The sequence below is a fragment of the Sylvia atricapilla genome, chromosome 5 (assembly GCF_009819655.1).
Source record: "Sylvia atricapilla isolate bSylAtr1 chromosome 5, bSylAtr1.pri, whole genome shotgun sequence".
NCBI classification, from domain to species: domain Eukaryota; kingdom Metazoa; phylum Chordata; class Aves; order Passeriformes; family Sylviidae; genus Sylvia; species Sylvia atricapilla.
Genome location: NC_089144.1, coordinates 8,638,490 through 8,658,346, shown reverse-complemented (window position 1 = coordinate 8,658,346; position 19,857 = coordinate 8,638,490). Strand labels below are relative to the sequence as shown.

The window sequence follows — 19,857 nt, the reverse complement described above, 5'->3', positions numbered from 1 at the left end:
TAGCTGTCTGCAGTTTTGTTTATTTTTCTTATGTTTTCTGAGGTATTATGATTTGTGTACTTAAAATATCTTTGGAAGAGAATGCCTCATATTTTTACACATACATTTTGAAGGAGAGGTAAGTCTTGGAGTTGAAATGTTGTCCCATACTGTAAAGAGACCAGTGAACTGACATACAGACTTGTTTTTTTCTGTTTCTGTGTTTAATACAGAAATGCACAGCTTCAGTTTTGCATTTTGATTTCAGTTAAGTCTTCCCTTAGTTAAAACACAGTAGTACAAATACCATCCTTTTCTTACCAACCAGACCAATGGCAAATACAGTTACGGAGTACTAAGGGAATTCCAAGGTTTATCAAAGGATTAGGGACAAATGGCTGTGCTGACTTCTTGCTTTAAAGATGGCTTTACAGAATGCATCATCCTCTCTAAAGGGAAATGTGAAGCAGTAGTAAAAAATGGAGCTTGGAAGGACTCGAGTCTTTAAAAACAAAAGGGTGTCACATCAGCATGTGAGAATGACTGTGGAAAATGAGACTTGTTTTTCATTTCTGACAGTCCAGTTGGTACATGGAATATATCATAAGATCTACTGGCTGAACTACAATGTTTTTGTTAGTTTAAAATAACACAGACAGGCTTACTTAAACCACTGCCTTTTTTGAACATGTGTAAAACATCTGTCCAGTCTGTTTAATACAGGAGAAATAGTAATAAAATGATTGCTTCATAAAAGGTTTGACACATAAGTTCCAAACTTGGGTTCCCAGTTTTCTATTTCTCTGTTTCATTGGTGTAGAGACATTAAATAGCTTATTACTGTTGACATAAGTTAAATTGTGATCTACCATGAGACCCAAATGAGGTGTTTTGATGGGTGGATTTACAAGGAATTATTTTGGAAGCTGAAGTCTCCAAAGTGTCATTCAGCCAGGCAGATGACTTGGGTCTCTTTGCATTGAAGACTATGCCCAGCAAGACCACAGGTTTTCCCCAGACATGACTGCATTATCCAAGTTAAATGAGTTATTTACAAAAAACAGGAATAAAGGTGGATTTTGTTCACCTTGCAAAGGTACAATTGTCTTTCTGAACACATTAAAAGTTATTTAATTTAGATCTCTAATGTTGCTGTTAAATTAACCAAGGCTCTTTTCCCGGAAAGGAAAAATTTATGAAAAAGATACGCTTTTCAAAACATTTGATGTTCTGCAGCAGTTTCTTTTGAACTTTCATACTTCATTTCTATCACAAGGTGAAAAAGGAAACTGAAGTATTTGCAATAACTTATTTGGACCTCCAGTGCTTCAGAGGCAGGATTATACCTGCAGAATTTATAAATTTAACAGCTAAATGCTACATCATGACGTGTGGTCAATTGTTCTAGGTTTGTTTTTTTCCCTTTGTGAGGGTGCATTTGGGATTTTGTTTTTGACTTCCAGCACACTGAGGCCATTGCCTGTCCCACAACCCTGATCACCAGGGGTTTTTGTGCTGCTGTCAAAATGTGTAGGTCCCTCTCCCATCTCGTGGACTTCAAAACATATATTGACAAGGCAGGCCCATCCTTCAATTGTAATGTTCCTGCTACATGTTTAATGACTGGGTCCCTGTGCTCTGTGACAATGTATTTAATGTGCTTTTCTTATGTATTCCTTTGCGTGCTGTTCTTCAGGGAGCATCATCAAAGCACTGGTCCCATGTTAAAGTGTGCTGAGGTGGTGTCTGCCCAGGTAGTGCTGGTGGAGTTCATTGGTGGAGGAACACCAGTTCCAGCCACCTCACTGTCTGCTGAGAGCTGACAGGGGTGTCTTTGGTGCTACACTGACCTTTGTTAACACTCCTGGAGGTCTTTCACAGACATTTCTGTTTATATAACCCTCCTGATTCTGGATGGATAGCAAAATAGGGTACACAATACTTGTAAGAATTGTGTTGTCTGTAGCTACTACCTAATTACAAACGTGTATCTGAGACTGTAAATTTTTTTTTTTTTTACTGGAATACTGTATATTAGTTTAGGCAATGATAAAACATCGGGTTTAAGCTGAGTTTAGGCTCCCAAAGCTTGGCCTATTGTTTCCAACACTCACTGCCCCTCAGAGCTGCCAGTCCACTAATGTGTGCTCCTCAGGAGGAGACAACTAACAAAGAATTGAACAGAAACTGCCAACTGGCCCTATGTCCAAAGGGCTTGCAGGTTGTCTGAGTGGGGTTACTTCCCTGAAAATGTGGGAGAATGGAATGCCTCTCATCAGTGATGGGCTGGTGGATGTAGAAGCTTGTGCTACCATGAGATGTTAATGAATTATGGAAAAGCAAGTGGTGGTTGCAGATAAATACATACAAAATGAAAACTGAAGCAGCTGGTTCTGTGACAAAGGATTCACAAAAGCAGCGTATTTCATCGTTTTATTCCTGAGTTTACAAAGTCATTGCCATAAGTTAAAAATAACGGATGCAAGTCCCATATAAACTCTCTTCAGCAACAGAGATGAGAATTTGACTTTTTCAGTCATCTTTGCCAGCAGACTAGCTGGATTTGTTGATCGTTTTTTCCTGTGTTGTTCTGACATGGCAGATTATTTCCCTGCTTACAGTGTATGTTTTACATGGATTGGGACAGATTTAGCAGAGGTAGAGACTCGATGAGTTCACAAATGGAAAGCTGGGGTGGACATAAAAAAACATTGACCAATAAAACAGAAGTTGAACTCCTCTTTCTCGAACATTGTGCGTAAAGTTTCACATATGTGCTGAGGGTAATATAAATGTGTACAGGTCAAACAGGTCTCTGTTATTCACAAAATTATGTTCTGTACAGGGCTTGTTAAATTGCTTCATAGATTGACTTCCACAAGTAGCAACCATTTAAGCAGTTTCACATAAACTGAAGTATGCCGAGACCATTTCTTTTGGACCTCTTGAGTATGGATAATCGACACAAATACTTTAAATATTTGACAAAGAAACTTGCTATGTTACTGCTATAAAGATGAATCCTTTCTTGACCAGGCACCCCACAGTGCCACTAGAAGGATCATGATGATCACTGTGTAAAGGATGTGGACCGTAACAAGATCATCTCCATACTGGTGCTTGAACCCAGAGGTGCTGTGCCAGTTCTCACTTTTGTTTCCATTAGTTTTCTGTCTGTGAGCACGGAGAGAGTGTATCCTGACATAACAAAAAGCAAGATTAAAGTTAAAAATTATTCTTCTTAATTAACAGTTCAATAATGTTTGTAATGAAATCCAGAGTGTGCATTGAATCATTGACTAGATTTGGGAAAAAGCTCTTCAAACTGTCTGGGGCTAATAAAGTATTTTCTATAATTGGAAATGCAAAACATTTACCAGCCATTTGGGATTTGTCTCCCACTGACAGGCACAGAGACTGGGTATGAGCTTGTTGGAGGAAACACAGTGCTCTCACTCCTCACTATTGATACAGATCATTGTATGAGAAAAAAACATACCCTTTTATTTTGCAATATTATGAAAATGGAAGGGTTCAAATAAAAAATTGCCAATTTCCAAAGCTTTAATCCACAGGAATAAGCACAGCATGTGACCTTCCCATTCTGTTCTGGCATGTTTTTCTATCTGTGCTTTTCAGAGGTGACTCGTGTCAAGGTATTCATTAAGCAAAGGTAACAGGAGTAACTACACAAAGCATACCTGCAGGAATCTCTGCAGTAACATTTGACATTGCTTTGTCATCTTTCCCTAAGGGTTTCAAACTAGAAGTATTCACCTATGGCAACAGACCTCCAGTTATTCATTGAAAATTGCCTGCTAAGCCCCAGTGCTAAGTTTTTTAAATTATTTTTTAAGAGAAAATAAATGTTTAATGTGCACAATTACATCTGAACAGGAATGCCAAAAGGAGATTAACTAGCTTGTGATTTTCATGTTCGTTAGGAAGGGGTCTGAGATGGATTAGATGCATTGCAGGTCTGGTTCATATGTGTTCCTGCTGTTACTATGACAGAAGAGTAGAGATTACCACAAACGTTAGCACAGATAAAGCTTATGAGTAAAAAAGAACTTCACAAATTATATACTTAGGCACACTTGGAAGAGAGCTGTCAAAAATGTTAAAACTGAAAGACTAGGAAATGCAACCAAAAGGGAATTCACCAATAAACCAGAATTCTGCCGTTGAGCTTTTACAGAAGGTAACTGCAGAATTAGACCTTTAACACTGGTATCAGGACAGTCATGTCATGTGTAGCTGCAAATCAAGTAACACAGTTCATGATCATTTGGGAGCATCATGCGAAGAGCACGAGAGGAATATTCTGCCAACAGTTTGCTTTTCTATTCCTACCCCAGGGAAATGCAGTATATGCAGCTTACCTTCTGCAAGCATTCATGGTGTCTGGGTGATGGGGCTCCCACTGCGTCACAGTTCTTCTTGCAGAGAGGAAAAAAGCCTTTTTTATCCTTTGCTTCCTTGCACAAAATGAGAAAATTTTCTCTCAGTACCAAGAAAAAGAATCTTCCTTCCAAGCCCACCAACTTGGCCGACAATAATCTCGGAACACTTCTTAGGTATAAATGAAAGATCTCAAATTAATGGTTTCTAAAGCTGATTTTGACACAGTTCTTCAAGAAATTCCCTTGAGCAGTTCACAAGACAGGTTATGAGTAATCCCAATGACTGGCTTCTTTTAGCTGCTGGGATCTCTTGTTATAAACAGTAGCTCGCTGCTGAAGTGTTGCCAAATTCATAACAACACAAGTAATGCACAGATGGAGGGTGGTGGTGATGAAAAATGCAGGATGAGCTGTGACTTAGAATTACTTTCTATTAGATCACAGGCTATTTTGGGGTAAAACTTAGTTCCTTTCTACAACTGCAATTTGGTTTAAATTGCCTGGAGTGAAATTTCAAGCCACCATCACTAACATGTGTTCTAATACTCAAATATTTTTTATGAAAAAGCAGATGCCTTTTTAAAAAAACGTTGACTTTTATAATATGATCACATTCAATAAGCAGTCAATAAGCAATATATCACCACAAAACCCCACATTTTGACATCTAGGATTAGCAACATAGTCACATACATCCTATTATTCCCTGACTGCCTGCAGCCATTAATTACCAAGAGGCTGTGCCAATGCAGAATTTCTCCCAAGCTGGGTGTTGCATGATAGCTGGGTTAATGGTGGGTTTAGTATAATCAATTCAATGCCCCTGTAATGATTTGTAGGGCTTGTAAACAAACACATTTAAATTTGCAATTCATAAAGACACACCAAAACCCTTCTTTCCCAAAACGCTTAACTTCATCATCTTTAAAATAAGTATATTTCTTATTTAACTGTTACTTTCAGCTTATTGTCATATATAATTGCTATTAAGACAAATCTGAACTTGTAGTTCTGGTGCATTTCTAAAGGCTTTTGCCTTTTCTTCACATATGTCCTGGTTACAGCATTTATGTTTTTATATAAATAAAACTGGTTCCTTTTGTTTTATTATAACAACTAGTAATTTCCCAAAATCACTTACACTCCAAAAAATTAAGACTGAGTTTGTTGACCTATGTGACTAAAACTTTGTAACTGGAACCAGTGAAGCTACTGAGGATAAAGACTCATTCTTCATTATTAGTAATATATTAAATATAGAAAAACAAGTATTACAACGACTTGGAAGAAGAAATTCAGACATCAGTAAAGAATTACTGGCTTGAATCAGTTCTAGCTTTTTCAGATCTGATCCTGAGACTACAGGAAGGTACAACTCTTGGATTTGGTTTTCTTAAATAACATATCCAGGGATAGGTGCAGCAATATCTGCTGTATACTGCTCCAGGCACACTGCAGCTACAAAAGGCCAGCCCAGGGGAGCACAGCACTGCCCCAGGATTGCTCCAGCCACACCTTTCTGCTCACACCACCCATTCCTTGGCAACCCCAGTCCATTTGTTTCACTTCTTTCTCTGACTTCGAGATTCCATTTCCTTTGACGAAAGGAAATTCTTCCTTTCGTCAAAGGAAATGAAATCTTGTGATTTCAAACAGTATCACTTTGGCAAGGTTTGGTCCATTTCCCTGCACTTCATGTCATCCCATTCCATTTTCATTTTTTCACTTTGGTTCGAAAATTTCAACAATGAAATCTTAAAAACAGAGAATAAAGTGTAACAAACACCTTGGAAGGGAGATATGATATGATATGATCAAATAAAATGCAAGTAAAAAAAGAAAAGAAAATTTGGAAATGCAGTGGCTCGAACCAAATCGATTGGTGCAGTGAAAAGGACCAAAAATTACCAAAATTAAATTTACTAAAGTCGCAAAATCAGGGAATTAAGTCAAACAAAAAGACAGGAAAAGAACTTGATGAAATGAAATTAAATGCTTAAAGAAAAAAAAATCTGCAACAAAGGAAAAAAATCAAATGGCAAGGGATGACATGAAGTGCAAAGAAATGGACCACATCTTACCAAATTGATCCTCATTGAAATGGCAAGATTTCATTTCCTTTGAGAAAATGAAGAATTTCCTTTCATGAAAGGAAATGAAATCTTGAAAACAGAACAAAGTGAAACAAATGGACTAGGTAGGAACGATAACGACATGAAATTGAATGGCAAGAAATAAATCAATAAACTGAAGTAGTTACATCCGTAAATGTAATTCAAGGAGCAATGAGAAGAACATCAAAGAGAACGAGTAGAAAATTCTGATGTAAAAGGCTGGAAGACAGAAACTGTAACAATGAGGATTGGCCTATTTTACAGGCAACAAAGCTGGATATTCCCCATGCAACCTACCACTGCCAGCCAGGAGGGAATCCTCGTGTCATTTCAAGGCAGGGAGAAGTGTGAGGTGAGCATGTTAATATTCAGCAGAAGCCTATTTGTCCCAGCCATTTACTGTGCACAGCTGCCAAAACATAGGGTACTTGCTATATAGTCAACTGAAATATATGTTTCTTGTGGGGCTCCCATGAAAGGTAAAAAAACCACAAATGGTCGACTGGAGAAAGAATTAGAGAGTATCTTATCTACACGAAAATGTGCAGGTATTAACTAGTCTTATTCAGCTGATAAATTCCAGCTGATTGATTCAGTCATCCCAAAATACTTAGAACAGAATACATCGCTGGAATGCAATTTCTCATGCCATGCACACATTATGAGAAAACCCTAAGCACTGCACAGCATTGAAGTTAGAAGAAATGTGAAGAGTGGTGTTTTCCTAGTGTTTTTTATGAGCACAGTTCTACTTTTAAAAACTATTCTACCAGGTTGCTTTAATGGGACTGATAATGATAGTCTGTAGCTAGGACTGACATCCACGGATCTCTATTCCTTATACCACCTGAGGATTAGATATATTTCCCCTTCACAAAATCACAGATTCATTAGGCTGGAAAAGACCTCTGAGTCCAGCCTTTGACTGAACACTACCTTGACAACCAGACCGCAGCACTGAGCGCCACAGCAAGTCTTCCCTCCAGGATGATGACTCCACCACCTTCCAATGCCTAGTCATCTCTCTGCCATTAAATTCCTCCCGTGTCCAAGCTGAACCTCCGTTTAGCCTCACTTCTAAAGTTAAGCTATTAGGACAACCATATCCAGCAAAGGTATCAAGGAAACCAAAGGAATCGGGGCGCAGGCCCCGCCGCAGCCGTCACGGCGGCTGTGCCCGGACTCACGGCACTCGCCGCCACGGCCTCAAGGTGAGGCCTTCTGCAAGGCCCACACCCTGCTGAGGCTTTCCTTTGCTGCCACCACCGCGGCTTCATGGGCCGGCCAGACAAGCCGGGCTGTGCAAGGACAGCCCGCGGGGGTGACACACCACGGCCAGGACCGCGCAGGGGCGAGGCCGGGCCGGAGTGAGGCAGCGCGGCCTGCGCAGCCCAGCGAGGCCGCTGTTGGGAGCCCCTGCCGCCTACAAACCCCAGAATGCACCGGGAGCTCCCGTGTATCCTTCGAACGCGCCAATGAGGGCGCGGGGCGCGTCACGTGAGCAGGGCCGCGCTGTTCGAGTCCGTGCGGGGCGCGGCGCGGCTGGTGCGCGGTGCCGGTGAGCGGGGGCGGCCGGGGCCCGGGCCTTTCCCTTTCCCAGAGCCCCAGCCTGGTGCTCGGAGGCCTTTTCCCGTTTCCCCTCGCCGTCAGGGAACGGGTGGGGGCTGTGCGAGCTCGCCCGAGCTGGGGCGTTGGGCGGTCGGCGGGATGGTGAGCTACGTGGCATCCCATAAGCCGCCTTTGCGATAGTGCCCAGCGACAGGACGAGTAGTAATTTAAATTAAATTAAACCATAAGACGTTTAATTTCAATGGGAATAAGAACTTTTCATCGAGGGTGGCAGAACATCGGAATAGGCTGCCTAGGGAGGTCATGAAGTCTCCCTCTCTGGAGATTTTGCTAACCCACCTGGAGGCGTTCCTGTGTAACCTGCTCCAGGTGACCCTGCCTGGATACAGGATTGCACTAGATGATCTCCAGAGGTCCCCTCCAACACTAACTATTCTGAGGTTCTGCGTGGCAGCCCCTAAATATGAGAGTCTTCAAAGGGAATGTTTGCCTCCTTGCTAATTCAGCAGTATCATCAAAGTTTGTGACCCTGCTGTTGTCTGGTTTGGGGTTTTTTTTTAAACCTCTTGCATGTCTCCTTCTATATTTTTCAGGTACTATGGAGGAAAAAAAAGAAATGTCAGCACATAGCCTGAGTCATGTGACTGAAGAGAAACTGGACGTTTGCATGAGCAATGGTAGGTGGAGAGAACAAGTTGATTTCTTTGTGTGGCATATCCCGTTATAGGTTAGGACAGCTCAGATCAGTAAACATCTGCCTTACATCACATTCTGTGTGCTCACTTTCCTTGGATGGACTGCTGTTGCTAGTCTCAGAAGCCTCCCGAGGACCCTGTGGAGCATGGTGCCAAAGGTTGTGTAATAGTGACTGATGTCATCAACCTCTCTTCTATATATCTAATCCGAGCTCCCCCCTTATCCCTCAGCTGCTGATTTATTTAGTGTATATTTTAACTAATAAGAAAAGTAATCTTTCTCACTGGCTTCTGCTACTGTTCTATGGTAGCCTGAGCAAAAAAAGAACTGGTGAATGGGACAAATGCATTGTCACATAGCTCTAGATTAAATGTTCTCACTTATTTTGATTGGAGGCTGCTGATAAGGTGCATTCCATGTTGCTGTTATAGCTGCTTAGAAGCATTAAGCTGTTTCACAATATTTGGGCATCTCACAATTTTGATCATATTCACAATTGTACCTTAAATTTCTTGGACCTAAAATATGATTTCCTAAGTTTAATATTTTAAACTTGGTAGCTAAAGCTTTGGTTTTTTGCCAGCTGACATCACTCACCAAATTGTCAGAGCATAATGTAATCATTTTCATTGCAAATCCATGCTGTGACAAAATCCTTCTTATTGTTTCAGACTTTTCTCTTCTGACTGATGAAAAGTTTGATTTTGACCTTTCCCTCTCTTCAACAAGGTAAGTTATGTAAGTACAGCAGACCCTTCAAAAGGGGCACACATGAAGTGCTGGGCTAAATTCTTTTTCTTTGTAGTGGAAATGAAGATGAAGTTTTTGTTGGACCCGTGGGACATAAAGAAAGATGTATTGCTGCCCGTATTGAAGCAAAGAAGTGTGTGTCTGCTTCTGATGATAAACTCCTGTGGAGCCCACTTCAAGGAGAAAAATTTGTGGAAATTTTCAAAGAAGCTCATTTGTTGGCACTGCAAATAGAGACTGGAAGCAAGAGCAAGGAGACCAAGATAGGTCAATCAGAAGAAAAGGAAAACAAGATTGTAGAAACATTTGTGGAAGACTCAAGGTCAAAGGTGAAGATCCTGAGAAACAGAAGCACAGAAATAACTCCAAGGGCTATTAAGCGGGAGACGTTCTGTGTGCAGGACAGCCCAGCATGTCAGCTGCCACCTTGTTTTCAGAAGGCATCACAGGAACTCGTGTCAGATGGCGAAGTACATGCTCTTCCTGCACCTCCTAACAGAAGCCCCGTTAAAATTTGTGTGTCTCCTACAAAACATGCCAGTTTGCCCCTGATGGAGGAACAGAAAATGAAGGAAACAAATACAAAGGCAATTGGCAAACTGCCAGTGGCAAAACTGTCATCTACTTTTGTAAAGAGCAGTTTGTTGACAATTGAGAAGGTAAAGTCAGGCTCTGGGCAACTTTTTTTTCAAGTAAAGTCTGTGTTTTAGGAATATTTAACCTGTCTACAATCTTTTATTTTTAAAAGTGAACTTTAATCTTCTGATACTTCTCTACCTCAGAAGATCCTTAGTCAAAAAACATAGGAAAAAAAAAAAGTGAGGGCAGGTACTATGGTATGGTAACCAATTACTTTGTCAATTATGACAATGTAGAGCATTTGCAAGTAAATTTCTTTTCGGTTGTAATCTTGTTTTGTGAATACTATAATTCTTGGTTTCACTTCTAACTGGTTTCTGACACTGCTGTGTTGCTGGTAAAATTACTACACTGTTACACTTCATGTGTAATTTTACACTTAATTTTGCACTTAATGTGTAAAAGTGGTTTTATTTACTGTTAATCTTTCCCAATGGAAATGAATTCTGGGATAGCAAGGAAACAGTTGTGGTAGTGACCTTGTGAGCACAAATCCCAGTCTTTAGATAAGACTATCTTTTGGATTTTATTGCTCTATGCTTTATAGCTTAGGTTCTAGTATGTATTACAGATTTAACTGAAAATGTGGTAAGGGCTTTCTAAGAACCATCACCTATAGAAATTACAGGACTTTGATTTTCCTTTGTAGTATAAATTTCTTCTTGGTTTTGTGTGCTATTAAGAAAAGACATTGTCCTAAATGCTTTAACTAGGCAAATTATACCCCACTGTCTGAAGAGTTTGCATGATGCAGTCTACTACAGTAATGTCTTACCTTTTGGAAGCCAGAGTAAAGTAGAATAATAATAAATGTAAAGTCCAATACAGCTGTAAGGTACAGCTGTAACACTATGTAGATGAATATGATTATATGATTTGTAATGATGAATTGTTGCAGAACTGTCCTTAAGTTGCTCTCCCAGTATCTGGGTTCAAGCATGTCCTAGTAGTTGGCAAATACATTCACTAGACTTACTTCAGACTGTATTTGATGACTTCACTGGATTTGGAGGCTTCTTCATTGACTGTTGTCTGTGTTTCTGAACAGAATCAATGCAAAAAGCTTTATAGTGATTTCTAGAAGCACTAGTAGCTTTTAAAATGTTGCGTTGAAATTTGCAGCTCAAACAAGGAAAAAATGCTAGCGTTTCTACAAAAAGAGACTTGAACAGCATGGGATCATCTGAAGATGTAATTTCTGATAAATCCAGTATTGGTTTGGATTCCAATGAGTCTGTGTTCAGTAGCAGTTCTTCAGTGCAAGACACAAAAGTCCTTCCTGCACCAAGTAAGGTAATGGCAAGCCTCCTCAATATGAAAAGAACTTCTGTAGAATTTCTGATGAAAAGAAATTAATGTAGTTTATTCTCTAATTTAATTTAAAGCTGTCATGTAAAATGATTTTAAGGAAAAGTAATCAATGTTTTTATATTTGCCATTCTTGATCGTGTGCTCTAAGTCTGTAACACATCAATGTATTTAAGAGCAATTACAAATGTGTTGGATTAACAAGCATGCCTTTGTTTTTAAAGCACTGGCTGCAGGTAAGTGATGAGCAGTTTCCTGTAAGAAAGTTTTTGATGTGTAGTTAACTATATCATATGAAAATGTTGCTGTAATTTGCATGCAGGTAGTATACCTATAGCTGTCAGTTATAGGTAGTATACCTATAGTTGGCTTTGAAGCTTCAAATACTTATTTTAATGCTGGGTGCTGCTTCACCAAACCACAGAATTGCTGAGGTTGGAAGGGACCTTTTGAGGTCATCTGGTCCAATGAGCTGCTCAAGCAGGACCACGTGGAGTCATTTGCCCAGGCACATGGCCAGCTTCTGAATATCTCCAAGGATGAAGTTTTGGCAATCTCAGAGGGCAGCCAGTGCCAGAGATTGGTGACTCTTGAAGAAAGGAAAGTGTTTCCTGATGTTCAGAAGTAGAACCTACTGTGTTTTACTCTGCCCATTGCCTCTAGTCCTGTCACTGGGCACCACTGGCTACTGTCCTTTCAGATATTTCTATGTATTGATGAGATCCACCTTGGGCCTTATCTTCCCCAGCTTTTAGCCTTTCCTTAGGTGCTCCAGTCCCTTAATCATTCTAGGGGTCCTTAGCTGGGCTCTTTCCAGTAGCTCCAAATCACTCTCATATGGGGGAGCCTGGAACTGTGTGGAGATCTTCAGGTGTGGGCTCTCAGTGCTGAGCAGTCCCTTCACTTGCTGCCAGCGCTCCTCCTTGTGCAGCCCAGGATACTGTCAGCTTTCTTTGCTGCAGGGATGCATTGCAGACTCGTGTTCAGCTTGTCCACCAGCACTCCCAAGGGCCTGGCCTGCAAAGCTGCTTTCCAGCTGCTTGTGCCCAGCATATGCTGGTGCCTGGGCTGACTCTTTTTATTCTTTAAATCCGTACTCAAGTTTGCGGCAGGAATAAAAATAAATGCCTCCTAGATCTGATGTTCCAGTTCTGTATAATAATCCAGATACAAGGATCTGGAAAATTCAGAAATTTCTAAGAAAATTCACTTTTTAAAGTGTAATCTGAGTTGAGGCGCTCCTCTGAAATTCTCAAGTTCACGAAGTTACAATACCAAGACAACTAATGGCAAAATAATCTGTTAAATAGTGTTTTTTTTCTTTTGATTCAGCCTGCCTTAAGGAAATTGACATATCTGAAATGTCCTGGTGTTGCCAGTGGTCTCACAAGAAAGACTACATCATCATCATCATCTTCATCATCAGTGTCCAGCATGAACTCAAGTCTTAATTCAAGTTTACCAATTTCTCCTATAGGCAAAAAAGGTAATTTGCTTTCACTACAGATTTGTGCCACAAATCAATTTTGAAATAGTTACTTCAATTTTCGGACTTTGGATTTGGAAGTGTTTTAATGGTGTTCAGTACATTCAAGCACTAAGAAATGTTTTGTATGGAGAATAAAATTTTCTAGGCTAGACCAGTAAATCCCTGTGGACTAAAGATAAATGTTAGACATCCATAATTTATAGATTGACTAGATTCACACAAACCTGCTGCCTACACGTGAGCATGTGACACAGCTAGGAAGGAAGCAATACCCCAGGAATTCTGTTCTCCTCTCATGATCTCCTCTGTTATAGCCAAGAACGTGAGCTTCTGAATGCTCTAAGCTGTCTAACTGGAATTAAAAGAAAAAAAACAAAACACCAAAGCAACTGAAACTTGGAAGGTGGAAGGCATTGTTCCACGTTTCTGTAAGCCTAAATAAAGGATGAGCTTTACTCAAGCAGATGGGGAAAAACACCTCTAGAGAGAAAACACAGCCAAGAGGCTTGTGCTGTATTGAGACCATCAATTTGACCATTTCAGTAAGCCTCAAAGGATCAGAAAAATGGTCTCCTAAAAGTACTGACTACAGTTCTTGTACATCTATCAAAATACCAACTTCGAGCAAATTTTTATTTTGTACCTTGTTTCTGGGAGATCAATAACATTTTTAAAAGCTTAGTAAGAACTATTTTATGCAATAGAACTGTCTAATCAAGATTCATCCTGTTAATGAAAGTAACCTACAGACTAAAAGTAAGAACTTTACAGAAATCTGGGAAAAATGCTTGTGCAGTAGTTTAGCCTGTGGTGTTAATCAGTGTAACTCAAACTATTACTTCCTTGAAAGGCTGCTCAAGGGAACAGAGCCAGCTCTGCTGGGAGTAAATGCTGGAAGTAATTCGAATCTCCAAGCTGTTTTGGCATTCCTTGAAGACTGTTCTTTCACTTGATTGCAGTAATTCAGGAATTTGGTGAGAAGACTATAAAATAAAATTGCCAAAGAATTTGAGGAATAAATTTGCAGTAGTTGTATATATTCTCATTTAACTTGAATTGTTTGAACTTAATTTTGAATGCTGTAAATTGCTATTTTTCATTCCTGTGTTAGTACAATTATTCTGCTTAGTCAAAAGCTTCAGAAGTACAACTTTCTATTTCAGGAAAATCAAGCATGTCATCAAAAGCTACTGTGAGTGGCTCTAAGCTTTCATCTGGTACAGGCAGGCTGGCCCTTGTCAGACCTACCACAGTGTCATCTCTGCAGGCTGCCAATGCTGAGAAATCCAGGAAGCAAATGAGATCAGCTAGTACTCCCAAAATATCTAGTGCTATAAGCCTGGCTAAATCTTCAGCTTCTGCAACATCATCTGAGGCTGCAGGCAGTGGAATTCAGAGACCAAGCTCTGTTCCCAGTCTGCAGCAGCTATGTCAGCAGAATAAAGATGGGAGTTCAACAAAAAGAAGCCTGTGTCCAAAGCCCAAGGCCAGAGTTTTGTCTGTTTCCATAAGTCAAACTAAGGCTCCTGTGAAGACTCTAGGTAAGCACATACTTCTGTTTTGGTTATTAAAGGCAATGTTACCTTGAAGGTTTGTTATTTGCTTCATTACATATCTGTCCAGCTTTAGGAAGGAGTCAGTATTTAACTGAAAGTTAACTGCTGTAAAAAAAAAATAAATATGAATCTGATAGCAATTAACCAAACTTTTCTCTTTAGATGCAACACCAAACAAATTGGCACCAAAAGCAGCACCTTCTCTTGGATTAACATTCTGTGGCACACCTGGAAGGTAGGGCTTCACTGAAAATTGAATGCACTGAGGCATTCTTCTTGGCATGCAACATGGCTGGGTGTTGCAACAGCCTTTTAAAAGTTCTAACTTCATTGTCTAGTCACTTGAGACCTGCCAAGTTAGATGTGTTGATGCCTCTTGGAACAGATTTAAAACAAAACTCAAAACTAAACCAAATAACCCCTCCCACTATTCAGAAGGGATTTCTTTGCAGTGCTAAATAGACTAAAATAATTCTTATCGAGTAAAGCCTTTACTATTGCTGTGAGTATCAGCTTTAAGGTGACTACTGTTCCCTTGCTGACCAAAGAGAAATGGATTTTCATTGTTTGGTAGAAGAGTGTTATTCAATTTCCAGAAGGTTTTGGCTAAGGCATGTTCCTCTTCTAGTGCCATAGCAGTCAGCACTCCTCTGAAGGCCTCAGAAGATAAAGTCCTGCCGAGGTTTTGTTTCCCTGAGAAGTCCACCACGACTCCGGCCAGCGCGAGGCGCTCTGGGCTGCCTACACCTGTCCGCCGGCTCTCGGGCTTCCCAGCAGTGACTCCCAAAAGTGTGCCAAGAGTGGCTTTTTCTCCACATGCTGCATCTCTTCGCCAGAGCTTCAGCTTTTCCACCAAAAAGACTTTTACAGCTGGGTAAGACACAAATCTTCATAAATGGAATGAGTATTGTAGGCAAACTGTCTCTGTGTGAGCTCTAGTGATGACTCTTGGGTTTCAAGGGCCTCTGCTAAATGTTAGAATAAAGCATTTGAGCACAGAAAAGCTGTATAGGCCTAATAAAAATAACTTGTGAATGGTAAAATGCTAAAAGCCCTACTGAGGTGAGTCAATGTCTAACACTAAAGAATTACAGCTTTAATAGGAAATTATTTGTATTTCTTGAGCAAGGGAAAATTTAAGACTTGTGTCTGATGCTCTGGTTTTATTTTGCTATTGCCTTCTGATGAAGGGGAAAAGCTGATTAAAATGCATATAATTTTTAACTTTTGTTTTATATTCATTTGTTTTATATTGTTGCCAGTGGTCTGTATAACTACACTTTTTAAAGCATCAGTCAAAAAGCCAAGGATTTTGTTGACTTGAACTTTATTTTCTGAGCAGCTTTACTTATGTTTTAATTCTGGTTTTTCTTCTGTGAAATTAATTAGTGTTGTTGCCTTCTTCATGTTATCTGCCCAGCATCTTTACACATATATATGTATGCAGGCTTCTTTTGTGACTGGTGGAGGGGTACTGTATTAAAGTAGGAATGATTCATGCCTAGAAACCTGTGTCATGTGACTTAGGCTAAAGGTCTCAAATAGTCTTTTTTTGCTCTCAAGGAAACAATTATCCTGTCTACAATGACTTCATAACACTAATCAGATTACAGCCTCTGGTTCTCCAGCCAGGGTCAGTACTTCTTGACAGCAGGGGCTGAAGTGAGTTGCTCAGTGATACATAGACAAAATCAATTTTTGCTAGCTGTTCCAAATTTAAAAAAAACAAAAAACAACAACAACAACAAAATACTTTGTGTGAAGTTTAGGCCAGATAGAAATATCAAGATTAAATTCTTCATAAGCCCATCTTTTTTTTGCATAGGTAGGCTATACTTTTTCTGCAGAATGAAATGTTTTGTATTTTGTGGATAACTAGCATTTATTTGATAAAAATATGGGAAGCCTTTTGGTCATTTTAGCTTGGGGTAAAAAGGGAGAAAATGAGGTTAGAAATTGGCTTGCGTGTCTTTAGTAGTTAATGCTGATTAAAGAACTCAATTATCACTGATGCTGTTTCCCCTAGTTCTAAACAGAAACAAGAGAGTAAGACACAGGCATCTTCAGAAGATGATACATCTCCTCCACCTGTCCAGCCTCTTGTACTTAACTTCTCACCAGAGAAAGCTGCTACAGAAGGAGTAGAAAATGCACTAAAAGAGGTGAAAGTACAAAATGAGCTGGGTGAAGTACAAAATGAGCTGGCTGAAGAGAAACAACCTGAGGTAAGAAATGACAATATATTTTCCTACAAAACTACTAAATAACCTGCTTGGATTATTTCAAGATAAGAGATACGTAGGGAAAGCACTTCAGCATGCCATGAAGCTAAAATATGTTGGAATAATGAAATAATAGAATATTCTGAGTTGGAAGGGGACCCATCAGAATCATCAAGTCCAGCTCTTGGCCCTGCACAGGACATTCAGGAATCACACTAAACACCACTTGAATTCTGTCAGGCTGGTTACTGTGACCACTTTCCTGGGGAGCCTGTTCCAGTGCCCAACCACCCTCTGAGTAAAAAACCTTTTCCTGCTATCCAACCTAAACCTCCCCAGCTCACCTTCATGATGTTTCCCTGAGTCCTGTCACTGATCATGAGAATGAAGAGATCCCCTGAGGATGTCTAAGACTACAGTAAGGTCTCCCCTCATCTCCTCCAGGTTGAACAGACCAATTGCCCTCAGCTGCCCCTCGTAAGGCTTCCCCTCTAGACCCATCACCATCCTTGTTGCCTCCCTCTGGATGCTCTCAAATCTCTTTTTGTGTTGTGGTGCCCAACTGGCTGTAACCATGTGCACCCTCTAGTGTCTATAGTTAGCACTGAACATCATATGTTCAGTATTTCTATTAAGTGTGTTATCATCTCAAATGCACTGTCAAACACTTGCAGATTGTATATTAAATTTCCGCTTTTGGAAGAGTACTGTGAAATCCTTGTAGCTTCAATTAGAGAAGTAATGTTGCAGGGCAGTTGGTGTTGCAGCCATAAAGCTCCTTTAGGGATTTAAAAAACCCTCCAAACCCAAAACACAGCTGTAGCTAAATTCAGTCACCTAAAAGGAGCACAAATTTGCATACAATGAGTGAGGATTAAACCCCAAAGTCCACATAGCAGTAAACTTAAGTGTCAAGTAAATAGTTCAGTGAACACTTCCCATCTCTCAGGAAGGTAGTGGCTTCATGTTGAAGCCACAGGCATTAAGAAGAAAGGACTGAAGTTGTAGTTCTGAAATATTAACCTGACCAAGCGTCTATTGATTTACAGATACTGAGGTTTAGAATAATCTTTGGATTGATTAGTTGATGTTATTGCATCAGTATGTTCCTTGTTAGCTTACTTGGTGGCATAAAGTGTGTTTCAGAGCTGCTTAGTACATGTATGGGGTAGTTAAACTGGACAAAAGGACAACTAGAGTGTGAAGCTGTAGAGAATAGTTTATATGCCTAAATAACATTGCACAGTAATTGTAGTCAAATCATTTAAGTGTTAAGAGGGTTACTAATCTTCTGGTTTAAATTTAACTCTACTTTTAAGTGAAAAACTGTTTTATGCCCCAGGGGATCTCTTTTGCTTTGTCTTAACCACATTTTCCCTGCAATGCTAGCCACTGGCAGAGCAGGAGCTGAGGTTTCTACACTGTGTGCAATGAATCCTGCCTGAAAAATACCAAGCTGGAAATTAAGCCTGATCTGTGATTATTACAGCTGTATAAGCTAAATTGATTGCCTTGATGTATATGAAAGAAACTTGGTGAACAGGGGAGAAAACCTGATCTGTTGTTTTTTTTTTAAAGGCTTTACTGCTAGATATTGTTGCAGACAAATCTCTCCCACACACTTCTGAATGTGAAAGTAGACCTTTGATTGACCTTTCCAATACTCCCGAAGTGAGTAAGATTATTTCTCCAAAGCCTGTGTTATCTGGGCAGATAAAGGTAAGTTTTATTCAAATCATCCGGTGCAAGTTATGTTAACAGAAAAATGTCAACTGGCTGCATACCCTTGTCTGCAGAGCAGTTCCACTATACTGTAGGAATTATTTAATATTAGCTCAGTATGATATACATAATTAGGTCCTCCTAAGAAAATGTCATGTTTAAAAACAAATAATGTGTTCTGAACTAGAGCTCAGTGAGCAATCTGCAAATAGGAAAAGGAGGAGGATGGAGAAAGAACTTAGTACTTAAAAGCAGTTGTTATAGAATAAAACTGCTCTGAAGCAGGAAGTGAATGTTGTCTTCAGTAGAGTTGTCATGCTTGTTTCTTGTTTCACATTTCTCACACATTTTCAGTCCTTGGCAGCAGCTCATTTTAATCAAAAAAGAAAGGATACCTCTCCACTCCTAATCCTTAACAGAAGTTGTGTGCTGTTAGAATCTGCTCTAAATTTTATAATTTCTGGGCAAGTATCTTTTATACATTAGTGACTGGAAGGCAGATGCCTTTAGATCACTGTCAGATGAATGCTGGTAACTATGAGGATGCAGCCTTTAACAAAAGGCTGAACTGAGTATCGGGCCCTTGAAATTCTGTCAGAAGAGGAGTACTGCAGAACTCTGACTTTAGGGAGCATGTTCAGAGGAGTTCAGAAGTGCTGTGTCCTGTCTGGATGGCACTGTCACTAGAATATGCATAGTAGTGAAATTTAGAAAAGGCTTTTAGGTTTTTAAGGTAAGTATGGGCAATAACCACCTTGTGAGAAGCCTGTGCTTGTCTAAGAATCAATGTGTTTTTAAGAACCTGAACACAAAAGCTTGAGTGTGATGCTTCTATTTGTCTTCTAGATACTAATAGGAACCCTAAACAAGAAGAATACAAGAGAATAATAGATTATAGCTACTAGTAGCTATGCACAACAGTTGACTACACTAGCTAAATTTTACTCTTTTTTTCTTTCAGCTAATTGATTTGAGTTCTCCTCTTATCACTCTGAGCCCTGATGTAAACAAAGAAAATCTGGATTCCCCTCTCCTCAAGTTCTGAATTTGAACTGAAATGAAGAAATCTTAGCAACTGTGATCTTTGAAGTGTTTTTGGTGTTATTCCTCACTTGTACAATTTTTTGAAGATGGCTGCAGATTGTCTGATGAACTGCATTAACAAAATAGAATTCTAACAGTCTTGATAGAGTCAGAGCCTGATAATGGTTTTGTTTATTGTTTATTGTGCTGCAATGGATGTATTTAAACTATGTAACACAAAGGCAAAAAAATTTGAACTGGAATTCCAGTTTCCGAATTGGAAACTTGCCTCCTTACTTCCTACCGATTGTGATTTAATTCCTTTCCTCTATGTACAACAAAGTTTTAATTTAAAATAAATTACTTGTTTGCTAAACCTATACAAAA

General features: G+C 39.7%; 1 protein-coding gene across 1 annotated transcript in view; it reads left to right on the top strand.

Moving 5' to 3' along the window:
- Nucleotides 1-19,857, top strand: part of GTSE1 (G2 and S-phase expressed 1) — a 23,281-nt gene extending 3,424 nt beyond the window's left edge. Inside the window, exons 2-12 of the mRNA XM_066318609.1 lie at nt 8,659-8,742; nt 9,433-9,490; nt 9,567-10,170; nt 11,273-11,443; nt 12,791-12,944; nt 14,111-14,488; nt 14,666-14,738; nt 15,132-15,377; nt 16,530-16,728; nt 18,304-18,444; nt 19,409-19,857. Coding sequence (XP_066174706.1) covers nt 8,659-8,742; nt 9,433-9,490; nt 9,567-10,170; nt 11,273-11,443; nt 12,791-12,944; nt 14,111-14,488; nt 14,666-14,738; nt 15,132-15,377; nt 16,530-16,728; nt 18,304-18,444; nt 19,409-19,492 — 2,192 coding nt within the window. The 3' untranslated portion in view covers nt 19,493-19,857. The remainder of the gene's footprint in view (nt 1-8,658; nt 8,743-9,432; nt 9,491-9,566; nt 10,171-11,272; nt 11,444-12,790; nt 12,945-14,110; nt 14,489-14,665; nt 14,739-15,131; nt 15,378-16,529; nt 16,729-18,303; nt 18,445-19,408) is intronic.